Source organism: Sciurus vulgaris (assembly GCF_902686455.1).
Source record: "Sciurus vulgaris genome assembly, chromosome: 12".
In the NCBI taxonomy this organism is placed as follows: domain Eukaryota; kingdom Metazoa; phylum Chordata; class Mammalia; order Rodentia; family Sciuridae; genus Sciurus; species Sciurus vulgaris.
In genome coordinates, this window is record NC_136473.1 from 58,446,926 (window position 1) to 58,468,175 (window position 21,250).

The following is a 21,250-nucleotide window of genomic DNA, read 5'->3' on the forward strand; positions in this document are numbered from 1 at the left end:
CCATCCTATTGGTTCTCTTTCTCTGTAGAACCCTGACTAATACAGTATTAACATCTATAATTAAATAAAAATAGCCCCCAAAGACCTACTACTTCTTCAGCAAGAAAATTCTCTTTTGAAAGGCTTACCTATGTAGAATTCATATAGGATCATGGATTTTTACTGACTAGAGAGAAATCAAATTAAAGGTTAAAAAAAATTCCATTGCTGAGATACTAAAGATTTCTGATAGATACTATACTAGTTTTGCTAGTACAGTGAGTAGCATGGCAGAAATAAAATTTTTACTTTTTTTTTTTTTTTTTGGTGCTGGGGATCAAATACAGGGCTTTACACATACACTGGCAAGCACATTACCACTGAGCTATATACCTCCAACCCCCAGAAATTTTTTAATGGAACAAATTTGATGATGTTGGTGAGAATAATGATAATCAAAAGGCTTTATAAACTAGTGCTGTTGTGATAATGCATACCAGGTGATATCTAGGGCAATTAGGAGTGACAGAATTTATCTATGGAAAGAAGGAAGCTCCTTTCATCTTCTTGATAGTACAAAGAGATGGGCTTCAATATTCAGCATTGACTGTGGGTCCAGTTTTTTATCTCTGCCCTGTACCTCTACCATAGTCATCTTTTCTGCTCTCACATGCTCCTTCCCAGCATCAGTGCTTAAGCATAAGCTTTTCTACCTCTCATTCCACCCCACCCTTGACGTGTCCTGTTTTCTTCTATCCAATAAAGGAAGGAGGGTGGAGATTTGGCTTCTCTGGCAGCCAAACACTGTGATGCTTGCTCTAGGCTCCACCTCCCACATCATCCACCACCCAGTGTGGACTACACTGCTCTTACCCAGAAGCTGTTTTTCCATCCTAGGAGCTGACCTCATTGTTCCTGGGGCTGGAGCCATCTTATAAGGCAACGCTTGCCAGTTTGGGAGTTTATGGCAGTTTGTTTGTGGCACTGGAGGAGTCGCCCTGCCCCATTGTCTTTTGTCATAAAGATGGTGTTAACAACCACCTTTCCTCTCCTCTGTGCATGAACATGGCTGAAAGCACAGAAGTGTGGCTTGCACATCACACATGGATATGACTGTAGATTCACTACTTTAGGAAACTGTTGTTGATGAGAATTGTCAGTATACAGCTCTGCTTCCTGTTCTTGCAGACCAGCGTGACATTTGGCTCAATCGAGTCTCTGTCATGGGTTGCCACACAAACATTGCCTGTCTGGTGCTGTCATTTCCTGGCAGTGAACAATTATTCCACATTGCCTCAGGATGCTCTCACAGTGTCCCTCTCGTGGCGGCTGAACCAGTCCTCAAAAAGCAAATGTACAGCTGGAGTCATTCTTTTGGGGAACACAGGCAGGAACAAAGCCAGTGTGGTTTATTGGAAAGATCACCAAATACAGTCCTAGGGGAACAGCTGCAGTATTTTGACAATAGAGGAACTGGCTCTCACTCCAATCGTCATTTAGTTGTCACAACCATACATGGCCTTCCTGTCCCTTCCCCATCTGATGCCATGAAGAGGGGAAGGTGGCAGCAGTGGCTTTTCAATTCCATAATCACTGGCCACATAGCACCATCCACTGGATAACACCACATACCCTCAGCAACCCAGCTGATCAGCTGTTCTTTTAGAGTTTCCCCCCTTAATATGCACCATGTTCTTGGCTACAGCCCTCACTTCAGGTCCCTTGATTTCCCCCATTTTAATGTACTTAATAGTAAACAATCGAAGTTGAGTTCTGCATCTTTAGGATAGAATGTTTTCCAGTGCAAAACCATTTCTCTTCAGATATACACTGGGAATAGACTTAGCCAACTAATATTTGCTCACTGTCTACTTTATATATGTCATGGTCCTAGGCGCTCATTGTGAAAGTTCAACAACAGATTATATATTGCTCAGGAAATGTGCATCTTTAAAAAGTTGATAACAATATTTACTTCCTATTTTAAGTAACAGATGTGTATTCAATACTTGAGATTTTTTTAACAGGAATTTAAATGCAACATGGGAATGAAAAGTGAACAATTCCCTCCAGACTTTAAAGTCTGGGGAGAGCTAGATATTATTTAACAATAAATGATGCAGCCTTTCCTTATTAGAATGGGTTAATTAAATCCTACAGGACACAAAACATTATCTTGACACAGAAATATAAACCTAAACTTATCTTTATCTGGCTACTTGTAGGGGAGAAAGAACCCAAGAATTTTTTGGTACTGGGGATTTAACTCAGAGGCACTTTACCACTGAGCTACATCTCCAGGTATATGTATATATATATATATATATATATATATATATATATACACATATATATGAAAAATTATATTTTTATATGATATTTTATACCATATGACATATACCATATATTTTATATGGTATATTTTTTATATGGTAAATATATATATATATATTTTTTTCTTTTTCTTTTTGAGACAGGGGCTCACTAAATGCTAAAGGCCTCCTCCTGTCTCAACCTCCTCCCAAGTCTACAGGCATGCACTACACTGCTTGGCTGAAGACTCTTGAAATAGCTAACTTAGATACCCAGAAAGCAGAATCTATGAATAAGCAAATTAGAGATTGAGGGATCGTGGCTCTAGATTACTTGTCCTGAGCAAGAAACCTGGAAGATGGAAAACTGAGACTAAAGGCCTATAGGACTCATGGTTTCTAGTGTTTGGGCTGCTTACATTTTTTTTTTTTTTTTTTTTTTTTTAACACTAGGTAGGTACTCTATCAACTGAGGTACATTCCCCCCATCCATGGGCTGTTTATATAATACTTGATGAGACACCTATTTATCCTAAGACCATTAGACATCCCTTTTGCAAAATATTGCTTCTAGGCACGACATGCTTTATTTTGTGTAATTTTTCTTTATCTACTGGAATTCCCATGGAGGCCCTCTCTCTCTCTCTTCCCCTCCTGTGCAAAATAAAGACAAGAGAACCTATAACTTTACAAGCATTGGAATTTGATTTTTGCTCACACTGCCTCAATTAAACAAGTTCTGAATTTTGTTGCTCTCCCCTTGGTGATGAGAGACACTGTCATGCACCTTAAGAGCAGAGAGCGATTCTGTGGACCAATACATTTGTGTCTAGGAGGCATGGTTATCTCCTGCTAACCCTCCTCGCTTCACACTAGCAGCTTTTAAATTGCTCAGAATCTTAGAAATGCCATAATCTCAGCATATTAAATATTAAGGGACTCCTTCAGAGTGACGGAGCCTTAAAGTTATGTTATGCAAATCTGAACAAGCATGTTTCCATGGTGCAGAATAAAAGTTATGGCAGGTTTTTTTTTTTTGAAGCACCATGACTATAAACGTCACTCGTGCCACCGTCTTTCACAAGGGCCCACTTGCTGTGAAATATTTTGAAAACAGACGAAGTGGAGATAACACAGAGCGCAAACAGGCAGAAATGAGTAAACCAAGCTTGGCTGCTCCCGAAGAAGAAAAGGACGCTCTGGAACCCTGGAAGAAAAAAACACGCGGCCCGTTGTTCGGGGACCTGTTTCCCTTGTCCCTTGAGCTGGGGAGGCTCCCCCGGGAGAAGGAAGCAGCCCCCCCAATCCAGCTTCCGGACTGCAGCTTCTCTCCTCACACCTCCAGGGAGCAGTGCCTTCTCAATCCACAATTCTCTCCGACCCAAAAATAACTACACAGATGTAAGGAAAAGGGCCAAAGCCCGCGGCACAGGGCGGTGCTTAGTTACAGTCTTATCGCTCACAGCCAGAACGCTGGAAACCTAACCTAGCGCCAGCCTTTTATAGCCAGTCCCTCGAGCCCCGCCCTAGCAACCACTCGTTGCAACGCCTCGCCCTCGCGCTCTGCCGGCTTATCGGCCTCAGCCAGGCCCTTCCTGTTCCCCTCCCCCCACCCGCGCTGCACGGCCGCCTGGGCCACGTGACTGGCCCCTGGGGAAGGGCGGGGCGAGTGGGAACGTGCGGGGCGGGCGCTGGAAGGCGAGGCCTAGCGTCATGAGGATGCGACCGGATGGTTGTGGCGCCTAGTGTTTCAGGGCATCTTGAGGTTCCGGGACTAGGCAAGATGGCGGGGACTATGTCGGTGGCGTGGATTCGCGGCCCCGGCTTCGGGTGCAAAGCGGTGTGGTGTGCCTCGGATCGGTGTTCCGTACGGGATTTTATCCACCGACACTGCCAAAATCAGGTGAGGATCGCGGTTCCTGGAAGGTAGGGAAAGGCAGCCAAGGGGCAGGGCTGGGTGCGGACAGGGTCTGTCCTGGGGTCGTCTTATTCTCTGGGGCTTTTAGTATTTGAGACTGAGTTCTCCAGTTTTAAGGTGCTTCAAACTAATACTGAGACCTTCCTTTGCTTTTGTTTTGTGAAGGTGGTGGTTTTACCTTCCCATAGAAAGAAAAAAGAAATGTCAGTTACCGGGGCTTAGTTCAACTCTAAGTTACACTTTGGTTCGGTTTCATTATTTGCAAAATATTGCTTCTAGGCACGACATGCTTTATTTTGTGTAATTTTGGCATTTGGACCAGGTGATCTTTAAGGCTCATGTCCTTAACATTCGTAGGAACATGCATTTTATCCACTAAGCACAACATCCTGTGAGTTCTAACTTAGAGATAATATGTGATAGCCAAACCCAGGCCAAAAGACCATTGGGAAGGGGAGTGGATTCGTCTTGTCACTGGATTCCTCCAGTCACTGGTTGGGGCCAACTACTCCCACGTGTACTATTGAGGGCATGGATTCTTGGTCCTGTTATTTAGATGCTTTCACTAATCATGTGTTGGTTTATTTGTCCATGCGTATTTATGAAAACCTATCAAGGACTTGTAAGGCTACCTGTATGCTTTTATTAATTCCTAATTACGCAAGTGTTATCAGCTGTGAGATACTAAACATATTCAGTTACGTAAAAAATTCAGTGGTCCTCCTGAATCTAATTTTAAATTTTGGCACTTGATCTAGAATTCTGTTTCTAACAACACCTCATCCATGCTGTTTTCTCCGTTACTTATAAGCTTAACAAATGTTAACACTGCAAACCAAATCTTTAAAACACTTGGACTAGTTCCACGGAGAAGCAATGTGTGTTTGCAAATAACGTGGTTTACCAGCTTCCTCGTTTCTTTCTGTGTTGTCTTTTAGTCTAAAAACAGAACTGTTTTGGACCATCTGAATGGGAAAGCAATTTTGCAAAATAGTTGGCTTTTAATATACTTGAAAATAACTCTTATGAGTATAGTTTCCAAACTTACTGACAATTGATCCAAAGTGGGACCAGAAAAAATAGGATCTTAACTATGAGAAATGTTGGGAATAAGAATTTAAAAATAAGTAGCAAGAAATAGAAACGGATTTTGGCAGTTATTTTACAAACATCACCATAGCAAGTCTGAATAGAAACAACCCTTATCAAAGGGTATGTGATGAGATACTGAAAAATAAAAATCGTTCAGGTTCACATCTATGCTTTTTGGGTGGGCACTTTACCACTGAGCTACATCCCTGTCTTTATTCATTTATTTTAAAATTCTGAGACCGGGTCTTGCTAAGTTGCTGAGGTTGACCTTGAACTTGCCTCTCGCCTCATATTCCCAAGACACTGGTTATTATAGGTGTGCACCATCATACCTGACCTACACCTATGCTTTTTTTTTTTTTCCACACCTATGTTTTTAAAAACAAAAATGTTCTGAAATGAGAACGTTAGGGTTAGTTCCCACTGAGAAAATGAAAGTCTGTCCTGATGTTCATCAGGCATAACAGACACAGATAAAGCCATTTGCAAAGTTAATAGGAAATAGTATTTCTCCCAAAGACATGCTACAATGGTGAAATTTTATAAAGACCTCCTTTAAAGTCTTTTCTTATTCACTTGGAAAACTTAGTCAAAGAAATCATAGATGATTTAAAAAACTACTGTGAAAACATCAGATGATGAAACATCCTACTCTTGCCTTAACACTCTAAGTCCCTTTGACATAGAGAAGCACTGTTGATTTCCAAACCAGGTGCAGAGCTTCTGATTGGGGACTTCTGGACACAACAGTCCATATTTATCTTAAATAGAGGAAAGAGGAACCTGGGTCTGTTTCACAGTTCAGAACTGGTGTTGGTCCATTACACACAGACCTCCATTGTTTTGAACCTGTCAAAACACTGCTTCATTTAAATTTCACCCAACTTCTCCCTTGCTCCAAATCGTATTTTTCTTGGTGATATATTTCATGATTCCTCTGGTGTGCAATTCCCCTTCATTGCAATGAGTCAGTAAATTTTACTTGATTGAGCTACAGGTTTGTCCCTGATGACCATAGCTCTTTCGGGCAAGACATGCATTGTTCCTTGTGCTTGAAGTATATGCTTCATAATACATATGATTAAACAGTTTAATTCCAGATTTCTCTGTTCTTTTTTTTTTTCACTAGAGACTTAATTGACAAGAATCTTAATAGAAGATGCAGTTTTGGTTTGTTTTCTTGTTTAATGAACAGTTCTGTTTGGAAATGAAATTTTTGCCTTCACATTAATGTCTTTCAAAGTTATTTAAAATATTTGAAATACCTATTAGATAAAATATTACAAGAAACTAAAATGGCTTTTATTTATGAATATTAAACAAATATGAGAAGCATTACATATTTAATCTTCACAACAGTTCTTACAGTAGATAGTATTTTACAGATAAGGATGGTCTTATGTTAATCATATTGTTGTAGATAGCCTGAACTCCTTTGCTTCTCTTCCCTGACATCATTTTTACCAGGGAAAACTCCAAATTACCTAAATCCATCTATCCATTTATTCTGCCCAGACATCTGGGCAGTGGCTGTGGTAGGAAGAAATGTAATCTCACAAATCATTTTCACTCAACACACCCAGTACTGCTTGGCAGCTGTATTTTCCTAATCCAGAGTGGATGGACTTCCACTGGGTTTCAGGACTGCTTAGCATCCTGAACTGTGTAGTCCCTGGAACAGCTAGACAGAATCTGGGACTGTGCAGTTAACAAGTCATGGTATTTTATATATACTATGGTGTGACCAGGTTGGGACGCCCTGATTAATTTCATCACTGTCACTCTCATGGGTCCTCTTTATTTCTTCTCTAAATTTTCAGTACTTCCTCCTTGTGACTTTCTGTTCATTGAGTTAGTAAGAAGAGAATTTGCTCATCTCATACCAGTTCCTTTACCTACCTGCCATGTATTCAGCCTTCTCTTCTATTGTTGTGGGTGAATTGTCCTCATTATTTTACAAATAATTCATAATTTCTTCTGTCCTGCATAACATCTTGTCTCCTCTCACTTATTAAAGGATTTATTTTAGCATTAGTTCTCTCCTCGCTTTCCCAATGTTTTTCCTTTTTACTAGTCATTTCTACCAGTGTATAAACATGAGCCCACATCCCTTCAGCTGTCAGTCCCATTTTCTCTGTTTTTGTTTTTCTTTCCTTTTTTTGGTCCTGGGGGTGGAATCTAGGACTTGGTGCCTGCTAGGCAGATGACATCCTCAGTTCTCTCTGGTTTTCTTTCTTTCTGTATTTTTTGGGTACTGGGGATTGAACTCAGGAGCACTTGACCACTGAGCCACATCCTCAGCCCTGTTTTTTTTTTTTAATTTTTTTTTTTTTTTTTAGTTGTAGATGGACACAATGCCTTTATTTAATTTATTTATTTCTATGTGGTGCTGAGGATCAAACCCAGTGCCTCACATGCTAAGCATGTGCTCTCCCACTGACCCACAATCCTAGCCCCCCAGCCCGATTTTTTATTTTATTTAGAGTCAGGGTCTCAATGAGTTGCTTAGTGCCTCGCTTTTGCTGAGGCTAGCTTTGAACTTGTGATCCTTCATGTGCCACTGTACCCAACTCTGGTTTTCTTTATAGAAAATATTCTTGAAACTCTTCTTTAGAATACATTTTGTTAGGCTCTCCTTATTCCAACAAAGCAACTCTTGTACTCATCCCTGTCTTCTGTATCCAGTGATCAGTTTCCAGTTTTCACTGTACTTGGAGCATCAGCATCATTTGGCACAGTTGATCATTACCTCCTCCATATACTTTACTCAATCGACTATTCATCACCTTCAGTTCCCTTCTACTTCACTGACCTCCCTGCTGCTTCCTCCTTATCTCCCTAATTTTTTTTTTTTAACTATTTATTTTTGCTGTGCTGGGGATCGAACCCAGGGCCCTGTGTTTGCAAGGCAAGCACTTTACCAACTGAGCTATCTCCCCAGCCCTCTCCCTAATTTTTTTATTTTTTGGGGTGCTGGGGATCGAACCCAGGGCCTTGTACTTACAAGGCAAGTGCTCTACCGACTGAGCTATCTCCCTAGCCCCTCTCCCTAATTTTTAAACCTTGGAGTTATCAGGGTTTATTTTTTTCTAGTAGATTTCCTCTGATCCAGTTGATTTCATCCAGTCACATGACTCTTAAGTACATGGATGTGCTCACAGCTTTCAAATGTAAATCTCCAGTCCCTGCGTTCACCTGAACTTGAGATTTGTATAGCCTTCAGTTTATTTAATGTCTACATTTGCCTAATAGACAAAAGAACCTGTGACTGATTCCACCTCCCCAAAAACTCCTTCTTCATCTTAATAAGTGGCAAATCTAATCCCCCACTTGTCAAACCAAATTTTTATTTCTTTTCATTTCTTAGATGAAATGAAAAAGATAAATTTTTCTTTCTCACATGTAAGGAGTCAAGGGCTATTTGGGTTGTTCCCTGTTACCTGACTGGGCTCTGGACTCCTGTCTTTTTTCTTATGTGGCCTTTGCCTTAGGGAACAAGATGATGCTTCAGCTTCTGCACAGACGAAGCAGAAGAGCATGTATCGAAATTTCCATCTCATTCCCAGTTCCTCTGTTGGTTTCACTTTGTCCATCTAGACATTAGCAAATCTTTTTGCCTCTACCTTCAGCGTCCCTTCAGCATTTTTATTGACTTCTGCCACTACCAGTAGCCTTCATTTCTCACCTGTATTATTGCAGAAATGTCTCACTGATTTCTCTGCTTCTGTAGCTTTATTTACAACTCAACATCTAGAGTGGACCTTTAAAAGCATTTCTCCAGCAACCAAAGAAATAAAAAAATTAAAAGCATAACTTCGATCATCTTACGTTGTTCAAAACTTTACAATAGTTGTAAAATCCTAAGTCCTTATAATGGATTTTAATGCTTGTCATTCTTGTGCTTATTTAATTCTAGCCATTGGCATTTTACTGTTGAAGCTTATTCCTGCTTAGGTCTCTCTGTGTGTGAGAGCCCTGAAAATGCTAGAAAGTCCTCTACCACTGAGCTAATTCTCATCTCTTTTTAAAGTTTTATTTTGAGACAAAATCTTGCCAAATTGCCTAACCTGGCCTTGAATTTGTGATCCTCCTACCTCAGCCTCCTGAGCAGTTGGGACTACAGGTATGCTCCTCAGGGCTCTGCCCAGCTTCAGGTCTTTGCATTTGCCTGGTACCTCTGGGATGCTGTTCCCCCAGAAAACTTCATGGCTTGTTTACTCATTTTCTTTAATTCTCTGCTCAGATATCATTTGATCAGAGATTTCCTTGACTAGCAATATAAAATAGGTGACCATCATGCCTGTCCCTTTGTCCTGCTTATTACCACTTGACATAATATGTACTTTTTTTCTCATTATTTTTCTTTCCCCACTGAAAATGATGGGTTCATGAAGCAGGAATTTTAATTTGCATAGTATTCTAACACCTGAAAGGTAGTGGATAGATAATAAACACTTAATTAATAGTTGCTAAATCAATGAATGGTTCCTTTTGAAATAATTTTGTGTATTCGGGCATGTGCACACCTGTAATCCCAGCTTCTCAGGGGGCTGAAACAGGAAGATCGAAAGTTCGAGGCCAGCCTCAGCAACTAAGTGAGGTCCTAAGCAACTTAGTGAAACCCTGTCTCAGAATAAAAAATTAAAAGGACTGGAGATGTAGCTCAAATTGCCTCTGGGTTAAGTCCCCAGTAAATACCCTCCCCCTGCCCCTGCAAAGAAAAAGAAATAAGTATGTGATTTTTTTGTTTCCCCTTAAACCAAGGATTAAACCCAGGGGTGCTTAACCACTGAGCCACATTTCTAGCCCTTTTTATTTTTTATTTTGAGACAGGGTCTCACTAAGTTTATTAGAACCTATGTTGTTGAGGCTGACCTTGAACTTGTGATCCTTCTGCCTCAGCCTCCCAAGCCACTTTGATTACATGTGCGCCACCATGCTCTACATATGGTTTAGAATGAATTGTTTCGTAGTTTCTGCTTCAGGAAGATACGAACAATGAATTTTTCCTTTTCTGTTGATGTTTTAGATTTCTTCTTTCCTGATGTAGATTCAACTATGTAATTACTAGTTTCATGTAACTTTGAAGAATATTCGATTTTGCAGTATCAGAAACTTGTATAGAAAGAAATATATATAGTATCTACATATATATGTGTATATACACATATATTTACTATCTGAGATTGACATATACAGAGTGGGTTTGGGCTTATTTGGGCTATAAGTTGGGGGCATCAGCAGAAGAGACAAACACTGGCTGCCAGGCAGTTTAAAAATGTTAAAGCTGGCCTGGGATTGTGGCTCATTGGTAAAGTGCTTGCTAGCATGTGTGAGGCACTGGGTTCAATCCTCAGCACCACATAAAAATAAATAAGATAAAGGTATTGTGTCCATCTACAACTGAAAAAAAAAATCAAAAAAAGAAAAATGATACTTGTCTCTCACTTACCACCCTATCTATGCTTTTCTGAATTTGTTACTTTTGATTTTAAATTTGTGGGTCAATCTTGTGACTCAGGTGACATATTGGAGAAGAAGAAAGCAGCTTTTTATTTCTACCAAAAAAGGCTGAAGGTTTTATATATCACAGTTAGGTATATTAAATCCATGAATTTTAGGGACAGCGCTAGGGATCAAACCCAGGACCTGTGCATGGTAGCCAAGCATTTTACCTCTGAGCTACATCCTACACCCTGATTAGGTAATAGTAAGAAGAAAAAAAAAAGATCCAGAATGCATCAAATAAGGTGACTGTTTTTTCTTTTAGAATTTTCACTTCAGTTCAACAAATAGTGATTAAATATACTGCTTGTTATTGGAGTAACAAAAAGATAATAGGTTAGGTCCCTTCCTGTAAGAAACGGTACTAAGAGCCCAAATTTGTCTCTAGGATGTTCCAGTGGAATACTTCTTTGTGAAATGCAATGGAGCCCTCATTAGCATCAATGATACGGTGCAGCATGGAGCTGTTTATAGTTTGGAACCCCGACTTCGTGGTGGGAAAGGAGGTAGGACATGAATGTTGATTACTTAGTTTTCACACATCAGTAGTCTTTAGCAGTGTTTTGAATTAATCAACTCCTTGGTCTCTGAAGTATGCCAGCTTTGTTTTGCCTTATGAAATCCCTTATTAACCTAATTTTGAGTATTTCCTCTTTTATTCTTTTTGAGGAAGAAATAATTGTTTAGTACACATCACACCTTCAGCCAGATTGCTTTTAGGAACCCAGGTTCAAAAATTTCAGGGAAGATTAGATGAAGAAAGACGAACATTAGTCTCTCCCATTTGCTGAAGAAAAGAGCTTTAGATCTCCCAATTTTATTAAGAGTCTTTCTCCTTGTGCTTGGACAGATGACCTAATGTCACTTTAGGAAACAACTGTTTGCAGTGGGAGTAGATTAAGAAAGGACCCGGTTATACGTTATATCTAAGAAGAGAGAAAAGAAAAAGAGCAAAAACAGAATATGAACAGTTTTGGATATTTCTTCTGATGTACAACATGTACTTCTTAAGTTTTCTCAAAAATCTACTTTGATTTGTTTTGGTTTTTCAGAGCATTGACATCTCAGACTATAATCATTCAGCTGTTTAAATTTGTGTCTTAAGAATGAAGTATGTCATTCAACCATTGACAGCTTCAAGTTACCTTTCTTTTTAAACTCATTGAAAAATTTCACTACATAATTCTTGAATAATTAATCTGGGAATCTTGGGATCTCTGGCACTGACCAAAGCCCATTAAATATCCCCACTGTACAGTACAGTATTTTAGAAATAAAAAATGGAGGGTGAAAGGTTTCAGGGTCATCCGAGTTATCAGTCCTTTTATCTTTGTAGCCTGAGCTACTATGTTCATGTTCACCTTTTAAAAAACAGAGAGAGAGAGAGATAAAGAAAAAGAGACTATAGAGATAGATAACTTTTAACCTAGTGATAAACTTTTTTACAAATTTGATTTGTATCTTTCTTTGAACATGTTTTAACCTGCTTCTCCAAACATATTGGCTCAGGTTTCGGATCCATGCTCCGAGCACTTGGTGCTCAGATTGAGAAGACAACCAATCGAGAAGCTTGCCGGGATCTCAGTGGAAGGAGATTACGCGACGTCAATCATGAAAAAGCGTAAGATACCCACCTCTTTTGTTTTAAAGAGAGCAGCATACTTTCACTAGTGAATTACATATATGGCTATGCATACCAGAAATGTAAACTTAAAAATATTTACATTCTGTTATTTGACTCAACATTTTTCCATAATTTAATAATTATCTTTGGTTTTTAGTTAAGTTATTACAGTAAGCTGGCAATAAGTGTGGCACACCTTTCTGGGTAAATATCACATCTGAGTAAGAGTCTATTGATTCATGTGGGGTACCTTTTATATGTACAGTCATCCATTGCTTAATGCTGAAAACTTGTTCTGAGAAATGCCTCGTTAGACAAATTTGTTGTATAAGCATTAGAGTATACTTATACAAACCCAGATGGTATAGGTTGATCACTCAGTGTAATCAAACAATGTATGAGGCTGCTCTTGGCTAAACACGGCACACCATTTTACAGTAATCTTTTTTTTAACAAATAGAAATACACTCTAAAATAATAGTAGGTCCTGGGGTATAGCCTGGTGATAGTGCACTTGTCTAGCATGTGCAAGGCCCTTGGTTCTATCCCGACAACAAAAATAAAATAACACCAAATAGTAGAGTGCATTAAATACATAAGCCAGTAAGTCATTTTATGTGCTGTCTTTATATGCACCTGGCAGCACAATAGGTTTGTTTACACCATCATCACCACAGATAGGTGAGTAATGCTTTGTACTGCAATGTTACTGTAGCTACTGTGTCATTAGGCAGTAGAAATTTTCAGCTCCATTATAGTTCTGGACTACTGTCATATATGCAGTCTGTTATTGATGGAAACACATGACACATATATAACGTGTCCATTCAGTTACATCTCTTCTTCCTCTTCCCCAGAATGGCTGAATGGGTAAAGCAGCAAGCTGAGCGGGAGGCTGAAAAGGAGCAAAAGCGCCTGGAGCGGCTACAGCGGAAGCTTGCAGAACCCAAGCACTGCTTCGCTAGCCCTGACTACCAGCAGCAGTGCCACGAGATGGCTGAGCGGCTGGAGGATTCCGTCCTTAAAGGTGAGAATGAGTACTTCTCAGTGTGGTCCACAGGCACCACTGAAGCCTGCAGTTGCAGAGTGCTCCACACTGTACACGAAGAGCCTTCTTAAGCTCTTTTGAGGGTCTCGGACTTCTGAGAATCTCTGGAAAGCCTTGGAATCTCTCTCTTTAAAAACAAACAATATAGTTTTAACTCCCCTCCAAATAAAACACACACACACACACACACACACACACACACACACACACACACACACATTTGGCATACTTCAAACCCAAATTCTATGGACCCCAGGTAAGAACACATTTTATGTTTGTGTGTTGGGATAAGCTTAGTCTTCGGGAGGTCCAGACCTCATTGTATTTGCTTTCAATTTTAGCTCAATTAAAAAAAAATTTTTTTGTGGAGGAGATGCCAGGGATTGAATCCCAGGGGTACCTTACCACTGAGCTGTATCCCCAGTCCTTTATATTTTTAATTTTTGAGACAGGTCTCACTAAGTTGCTGAGGCTGACCTTGAACTTGTGATTCTCCTGCCTCGGCCTCTTGAGTCATTGGGATTATGGGATGTGCCACCATGTGTAGCAATTTTTTAAATGGTTTTTAATGAGAATAATTCTCACTAAGATTTTGTCATTCAAAACTTTGTGCTAGACCTGTTGTGGGTACAGTTGAATAAAAAGGGATCTCTTCCTTCTAAAAAGATTGTGATAGTTGGGCATGGTGGTGCATTCCTTAAATTGCAGGTACTCAGATGCCTAAGGCAGAGGATTAAAAGTTTAAGGCTAAGTTCGGCAGTTTAGCAAGACCTTGTCTCAAAAAAAAAAATATAACAGGACTGGGGTTGTAATTCATTGGCAGATTTGATCCTCAGTATGGCAAAAAATAAAGGTGATACAACAGGGGAAGCGCAAATGTATGTAAATAACATAAGAGAATAAATAATTAGATTTGGAGAGGACTAGACATGAACCTGTCAGCCTGAAAGTTACAAATTGGACATTGGTGCTTTAAAAAGCTGGTTCTAGAACCAGAACATTTAGTTCAAATATTGACAAACTTGAAATTAATCTCCTTTTACTCATATGAAATATTGGGTATATTAAGAAATTTAAATCTAGAATTTTAGATTTCAGCTCCAGATTTTATAATTTTTTAAAATTTGCCCCTGACAGTAGAAACTATTCAATTTTTGGTTAGGTATGCAAGCTGCCTCCAGCAAGATGGTATCAGCAGAAATCAGTGAGAATCGGAAGCGGCCTAACAAATCAAAAACAGACCAAGGAGCCAGTGCAAAGAAAAGGAAATGCTTTTGGTAAGTACCTTTCATTTTCATTTCAAAGTGATCTTTGAGGACTGACATGATTTATTTCCTTCTTGTCTATCCAGCAGAAGCACATTTTTAAATAATGTTGGACAAGAGCTTGGAGATTTTCCAGAGTGCTTCAGTCTTCAGGTTTTGGTGATTGTCACATTGTTCACACTAATAATGTGTTGTGCTCTGAATGCCATTAGTAGAATCTGAAGGATAATTTTTTTCCTTGGAGTGAAACATCAAATAGAGCTTTCTATTTGAATTGCTTTTTGATGTTGAAAGAGTTAATTTCAAAAATTCCAGCTAAAAGACAAGCTGTATTTCCACTTGATTCTGTTTTCTGTCATTTTGCTGTCATCGTTGAGTTCTTCACCACTGTCACACTTGTGGGTGAAATGCACAACAACCCTTTTTCCTTCCATTCTTCTGATAGTTCTTTTGGCCCTCTGATTGCCAGCTCAGTTCCCTTGGGCCAGGTTCTAGAAATTGGTGAGTACAAATGGATCTTGCTTCCTTGTTGGTCTCCCCTGGGGGGACAGAAGGATAATTATTAACCAGAGGTCATGTAACTCTTGAGTTCAGCTGAGAATTCTGTGTGTTCTTTCTGAGATAGGAATTAAATGTTCCTGAAAGAAGAGATAGTAGCATTACCTGTATTTTTAAAATTTATTGTGGTTTTTCGAGGTACAGTCCATAATACAACAAAATTCATCTGTTCTGATTGATCAATTCTGTGAATTTCGAAACGTATATAATATATAGTCATGTAACCATAATCACAGTCAAGGTAACAGAGTATTTTCATCACCCTAAATAGTTCCTATGTGCCCCTATAGTTAATTCCCTTCCTCTACCCATAGACTCTGCAACCATTGACCACCAGTGTGATGTTTCTTCTTGTGGTTTAGGCTTTTCCAGAATGTCATACAACCTTTAGTGCCTGGCTTCTTTTGCTTAGCAGACATTTTTTTGTTTTTGGTACCTGGGATAGAACCCAAGGGACGCTTAACCATGGAGCCACATCCCCTGCTCTTTTTATTTTTTATTTTGAGACATGGTCTCACTAAGATGCTTAGGGCCTTGCTAAGTTGCTGAGGCTGGCTTTGAACTTGTGATCCTCTTTCCTCAGCCTCCTGAGTCACTGGGATTACAGGCATGCACAGCCATGCCTGACTTAACATAACATGTTTAAGTATCATCTGTGATATTATATGTGTCGGTATTTCATTCCTTTTTATTGCCGAGTTTCATGGATATACTACAATTTGTTTATCCATTCTTCACTTGATAGATATTTGGAGATTTTCCAGTTAAAGGCAATTATGAATAAAGCATAAGTTTTTTTTATAGCTTTATTATTTTATTTAATAAAATTAATATGAGGAGTGCTTTAAGCAAGATCAGCTTTATTTTAAGAGATTTACAACTTCTAAAACAAGATTCTGGCCAAAAAGGGTATGGAGTGGGGATGGAATGGAAGAAATCCTGTTGGATCTTTGGAAGGGTTGGGTCTAACCCCAGATTTTTTTTTTTTTTTTTTTTCCTTCTATTTATGCCTCTATACTATTTTTTTTTTTTTTTTTAATTGACCTACTCTCCATCTCAAGCTAGCATATTCAGATAATCTATTTCTTGGAGATCCCACAACTATTTAAATAAAAGTTATAGGCCTGTTGCAGTGGCAAAGCCTGTAATTCCAGTGACTCAGGAACCTGAAACAGGAGGATTGCAGATTTGAGGCTTGCTTCAGTAACTTAGCCAGACCCTATCTCAGAATAAAAAAGAACTTGTGATGTAGTTCAATGGTGAAGCGCCTCTGGGTTCAACTATCAGTACAGTAAGCACATACCTACACACAAATAGACGCAATAAATGACGTCACACCTTTTTGTTACTTCTGACAGGTTGGGCATGGAAGGACTAGAGACTGCTGAGGGATCCAGTTCTGAAAGCTCAGATGATGACAGAGAAGAAGCACCTAGTACTTCAGGAATGAGCTTCTCCACTCCAAAAAATGGCAGGCATGATGTTGAGATGGCCGGCGAATTGCCCAGCAGTTCTCAGAGGGAGGAAGAATTGAGTACAGACTCTGGATTATCAGAAAAAGTACAGAGCCCAGTGACTGACCCTGGGAAGTGTATTTCAGAAGACTTGGGTGCAGAACTGGGAGAGACATCTACTAAGGAGCACGAGGGGAGGAAGATGGTGAGAGAAGCAGAGACCAAGGAGAGAAAGAAAGCAGAGTGTCAAGAACTCATAGAAAGGGAAGCAGCTGGTGCTGGACGGAGTAAGGATAAAGAGAAGAAAGAAATCACTGCTGGAGAAATAGTTGACAAGGTAGCTCCTGGAGAGATCAGGGAAAATGTCTCCGTGGCCAAACTGGAGGAAAAACAGTCAGGAAACACAGTAAGTACTTATTTTGGGTCACTATCTAGAGCCAATCTCCATAATAAGTCATTAATATGAAAACGTGCTTTTTTCCCATCAACTGCTTAGTGAAAGGCGTGTTTAATACTAGGAAGTACAGATGATGGAGGAGCTTGACACACTAAAGCGTTTTTTTTTTAAAGCTCTAGTATTTATACTATTTTGCCACTAGGTGGTGTCCTTGGTACCATATTCCATTAGTTCTAAGACGTACATTTTTGACATTTTATCATCTCTGAAGTCAGATGTATAACACACATGATAACTTAATTGGTACCTTTTTCCCACCCCTCTTTTCTTGTGGTACTGGGGATTGAATCCAAAGGTGCTGTATCCCTGAGCCACATCCCCAACTCTTTTTTTAATCTTTCATTTTGAGACGGGATCTCACTAAGTTGCCCCAGCTGGCCTTGAACTTGGAATCCTCCTCCCTCAGTCTCCCTAGTCTCTGGGATTACAGGTGTGCACCACTGGGTGCAGCTGTTCTTTTTTTTTTTTTTTTTGTGGTGCTGGGGATTGAACCCAGGGCCTTGTGCTTGCAAGGCAAGCACTCTACCAACTGAGCTATCTCCCCAGCCCTGTTCTTCTTAATACATAAAATAAGTAGGGTACATTTTGATAGATGGCACTTTAGTTTTATATCAGCTATATTTCCTATCACTAAACTACCTGCGTGCAGTTTTTTCTTTCTCATATGAGACATTTTGAACAATAGTTGTCAGCTGGATATAAAGATCTTTCCAATAGAAGAGAAAAAAGAAAGTTATCATTAAATCTAAGTCTCACATTTAACTTTTTAAAAAGTCATTTTCAATGTTCATACTTTTCCAGAGGTAGGTGATTATTTTCTATCTTCAGTAGAATAACTTCCAGCAAAAATCTTTAATTTTACTCTGTGAATTAATGGTTTGCTTTTTTAGAACAGGAGCATCCTGATTCTGCTTGTCATTTGTCTAGTCAGAACCTTCCCTATCCCTGCCCCCCAACATAAGCAAAAATGCATAGATTGCCCTTTCTGTGGAGGTGACTGAAATCTTTTATGCTAGTGCTTTAATGACCTCACCTTATCTCTGTAGTTGTAAGCATGTGATTTGTTTAGTGTTTTGTGTGCTAGGAATTGAACTTGGGACTTCATATATGCTTAGCAAGAACTCTACCACTGAGCTACATTCTTATTAGCTCTAGGCATTTAATTTTTTATGTTGCATGTGTACATTAGGAGTTTTTTGTTTGTTTTTTATTTTGATTTTATTTATTTATTTGTACTGGAAATTGAACCCTGGCGTGGTTTACTACTGAGCTACATCCCCAGACCTTTTTATTTATTTTTTTTATTTTGAGTCAGTCTTGCTAAGTTGTTCAGGCTGACCTCAAATTCATGATCCTCCTGCCCCAGCCTCCCAAGTCACTAGGATTACAGGTGTGCACCACCACACCCAGCTAACATTAGAAGGTTTATCCCAGCTAAAGTTTTAGAAAAATGAATAAAGGCCTGGTGCAGTGGTATACACCTGTAATTTCAGCAGCTTGGGAGGCTGAGAGAGGAGAATCACAAGTTTGAGGCATTGGCAATTTAGAGCTTGTCCCAAAATAAAAAGTAAGAAGGGCCACAAATAGTTCAGTAAAGTGCCCCTAGATGTATGTAATTCCCAGTACCAAAAAAAAAAAAGATTAGTTTATTAATCATATATATATTTTTAAAACATATTTATTATTTGTTCATGAATAAATTTTTTAAAAAATTTATTTGTATGGTGCTGAGAATCAAACCCAGTGCCTCACACATGCTAAGCAAGCGCTCTACCACTGAGCCACAATCTCAGTCCCCTAATCATATATATATTAAGAATACATACAGAGTAACATCTAGATGATTATTAAAACTCATTAATAAGATAATGGCAATTAACATGACAATTCCTTGAAAAACAGTGTAGTTAACAGAAAACTGTTAACTTGATTTTAAATGTTTTTTTTTTTTTCCCCTCAGGTTCTTGGTCAGGAAGCTATGGATTTGCTGGCATTCAGCTCTGCTGCAGAACTGGAGTCATTGGGTTTGGAAAAACTCAAGAGTGAACTGATGGCCCTTGGACTGAAGTGTGGGGGGACGCTACAGGAACGGGCAGCAAGACTCTTCTCTGTCCGAGGATTGGCAAAGGAGCAGATTGACCCAGCTTTATTCGCCAAGCCTTTGAAAGGAAAGAAGAAATGAAATTCACCAGAGCTGAGTCCCTGTGTGTCGTCTGCTGGATAATCTGCCTAATGTGTAATGTGGACTTGTAGCCATTATTCCCATCAATTAAAAGCTATTTTTAACACCCCAATCTAACTGTCCCTCCCTTTTTTTTTTTTTTAATTACTGCATTCATAGAATTAAGTGTGAAACCATCTGGGCCTAAAGTTTTCTTCAAGTTTTTTTTTCAAAGGCAGGGGTACTGGGGATTAGACCCAGGGCATTTTACCATTGAGCTGCATCCCCAACCCTTTTTACTCTTTATTTTGAGACCGGGTTTTACTCAGTTGCTGAGTTTTGCCTCAAACTTGGGATCTTCCTACCTTAGTCTCCCAAATTGCTGGGATTGTAGGCATGTGGCACTGTGTCCAGTCTAAGGTTTTTTATAATAAATCATTTGTTAACTACAGAGCTGTTGAGATTTTGGTTAGGTGAGTTATATTCTCAAAGAATTTATCCGTGTGGTCCAAGTTGTCAGGTTTGTAGACAAAGTTTTTGTAATAGTCCTTTCTTTCCTTTTAATGTCTATGGGTACTTTGTGAAAACTACTTTTTCATTCCAATTCTTGTAATTTCTTTTTTTTTTTTGTTAGTTTTTGCACCCAGGACCTGGTGCATGGTAGGCAAATGCCCTATCACTGAGGTACATCCCAGTCCTGATACCAGTAATTTCAGTTCTCCATTTATCAATCTAGCTGTAGGTCTATTAATTTTGTTGATCCGATTTTCCAGGAACCAGTATTGGCTTTGTTAGTTTTTCTCAATTGTTTTTGTTGTCATTGATTTCTGCTGTATATAGTTCCTCTTAGTTTAGTTTGGGTTTACTTTCCTTTTTAGCTTTCTAAGATAGGTCTTAGGTCATTGAGTTTTAATTTTTTTAGTATAAATATTTAAAAGTAAATTTCCTTTTAAATGCTACGTTAGTTACATCTTGACCATTTTAACATTTTTATTATCAAGTTCTAAATATTTTGATTTCCTCAAGTTCTTTGACCCATGGATTAACTTGAAGTGTGTTGTCTAATTAGTGTTTATTTCCCCCTAACTATCTTACTACTGATTTCTACTTTAATCCCATTGAGATCAGAAAATATCCTCTACAGTTTCACCAAACCTTTTGGTTTTATCAATACCTGTTGTATGACCCAATATTTCTTTAATTCTATCAATTTTTGCTTTATGTTTTACAGTTCTGTTACTGTTTTCCTAATGTATTGAATAATTTATTTTTTGGTGCTGGGGTTGGAACCCAGGGCCTTGGTCATGATAGGCCAGCACTCTATCACTGAGCTTCACCCCAACCCTGTACTAAACATTTCATCATTGTGAAATTTCCCTCTTTATCTGATAATACTTTTTGTATAAAAGGCTACCTTATCTAATGTGTGTGTAGCCTCTCCAGCCTTATACTTAACTATTTGCAGTGTACCTCTGTACCTTTTTCTGTTCATTTACTTATTCCCTCTGAGTCTTTCTATTTAAAGTGGGTTACTTACAGCATATATCTAATCTAATCTAATGTGTGTGTAGCCTCTCCAGCCTTATACTTAACTATTTGCAGTGTACCTCTGTACCTTTTTCTGTTCATTTACTTATTCCCTCTGAGTCTTTCTATTTAAAGTGGGTTACTTACAGCATATACTTGGGGCTTGCATTTTTTAGCCTTTTAATTAGAGTGTTTACCATTAAACGTAATTTCTTTTTTTGGGGCGGAGGGGCAGGGCACTAGGGATTGAACCCAGAGGTGCTCAATCACTGAGCCACATCCCCAGACCATCTTTTTATTTTTTATTTTGAGACAGGGTCTCATTAAGTTGCTTAGGGCCTTGCTAAATT

At 39.0% G+C, this 21,250-nt stretch overlaps 1 protein-coding gene across 1 annotated transcript; it reads left to right on the plus strand.

Annotated features, from left to right (window-relative positions):
* Positions 1-4,025: 4,025 nt before the first annotated feature.
* Positions 4,026-20,912, plus strand: SDE2 (SDE2 telomere maintenance homolog). The gene is made up of 7 exons (XM_079106703.1): positions 4,026-4,194; positions 11,195-11,312; positions 12,316-12,427; positions 13,288-13,457; positions 14,641-14,755; positions 16,660-17,161; positions 19,173-20,912. The coding sequence occupies exons 1-7, from the start codon at positions 4,075-4,077 to the stop codon at positions 19,392-19,394; spliced, it is 1,359 nt and encodes a 452-aa protein (XP_078962829.1). The 5' UTR covers positions 4,026-4,074; the 3' UTR covers positions 19,395-20,912.
* The last annotated feature ends 338 nt before the right edge of the window (positions 20,913-21,250 follow it).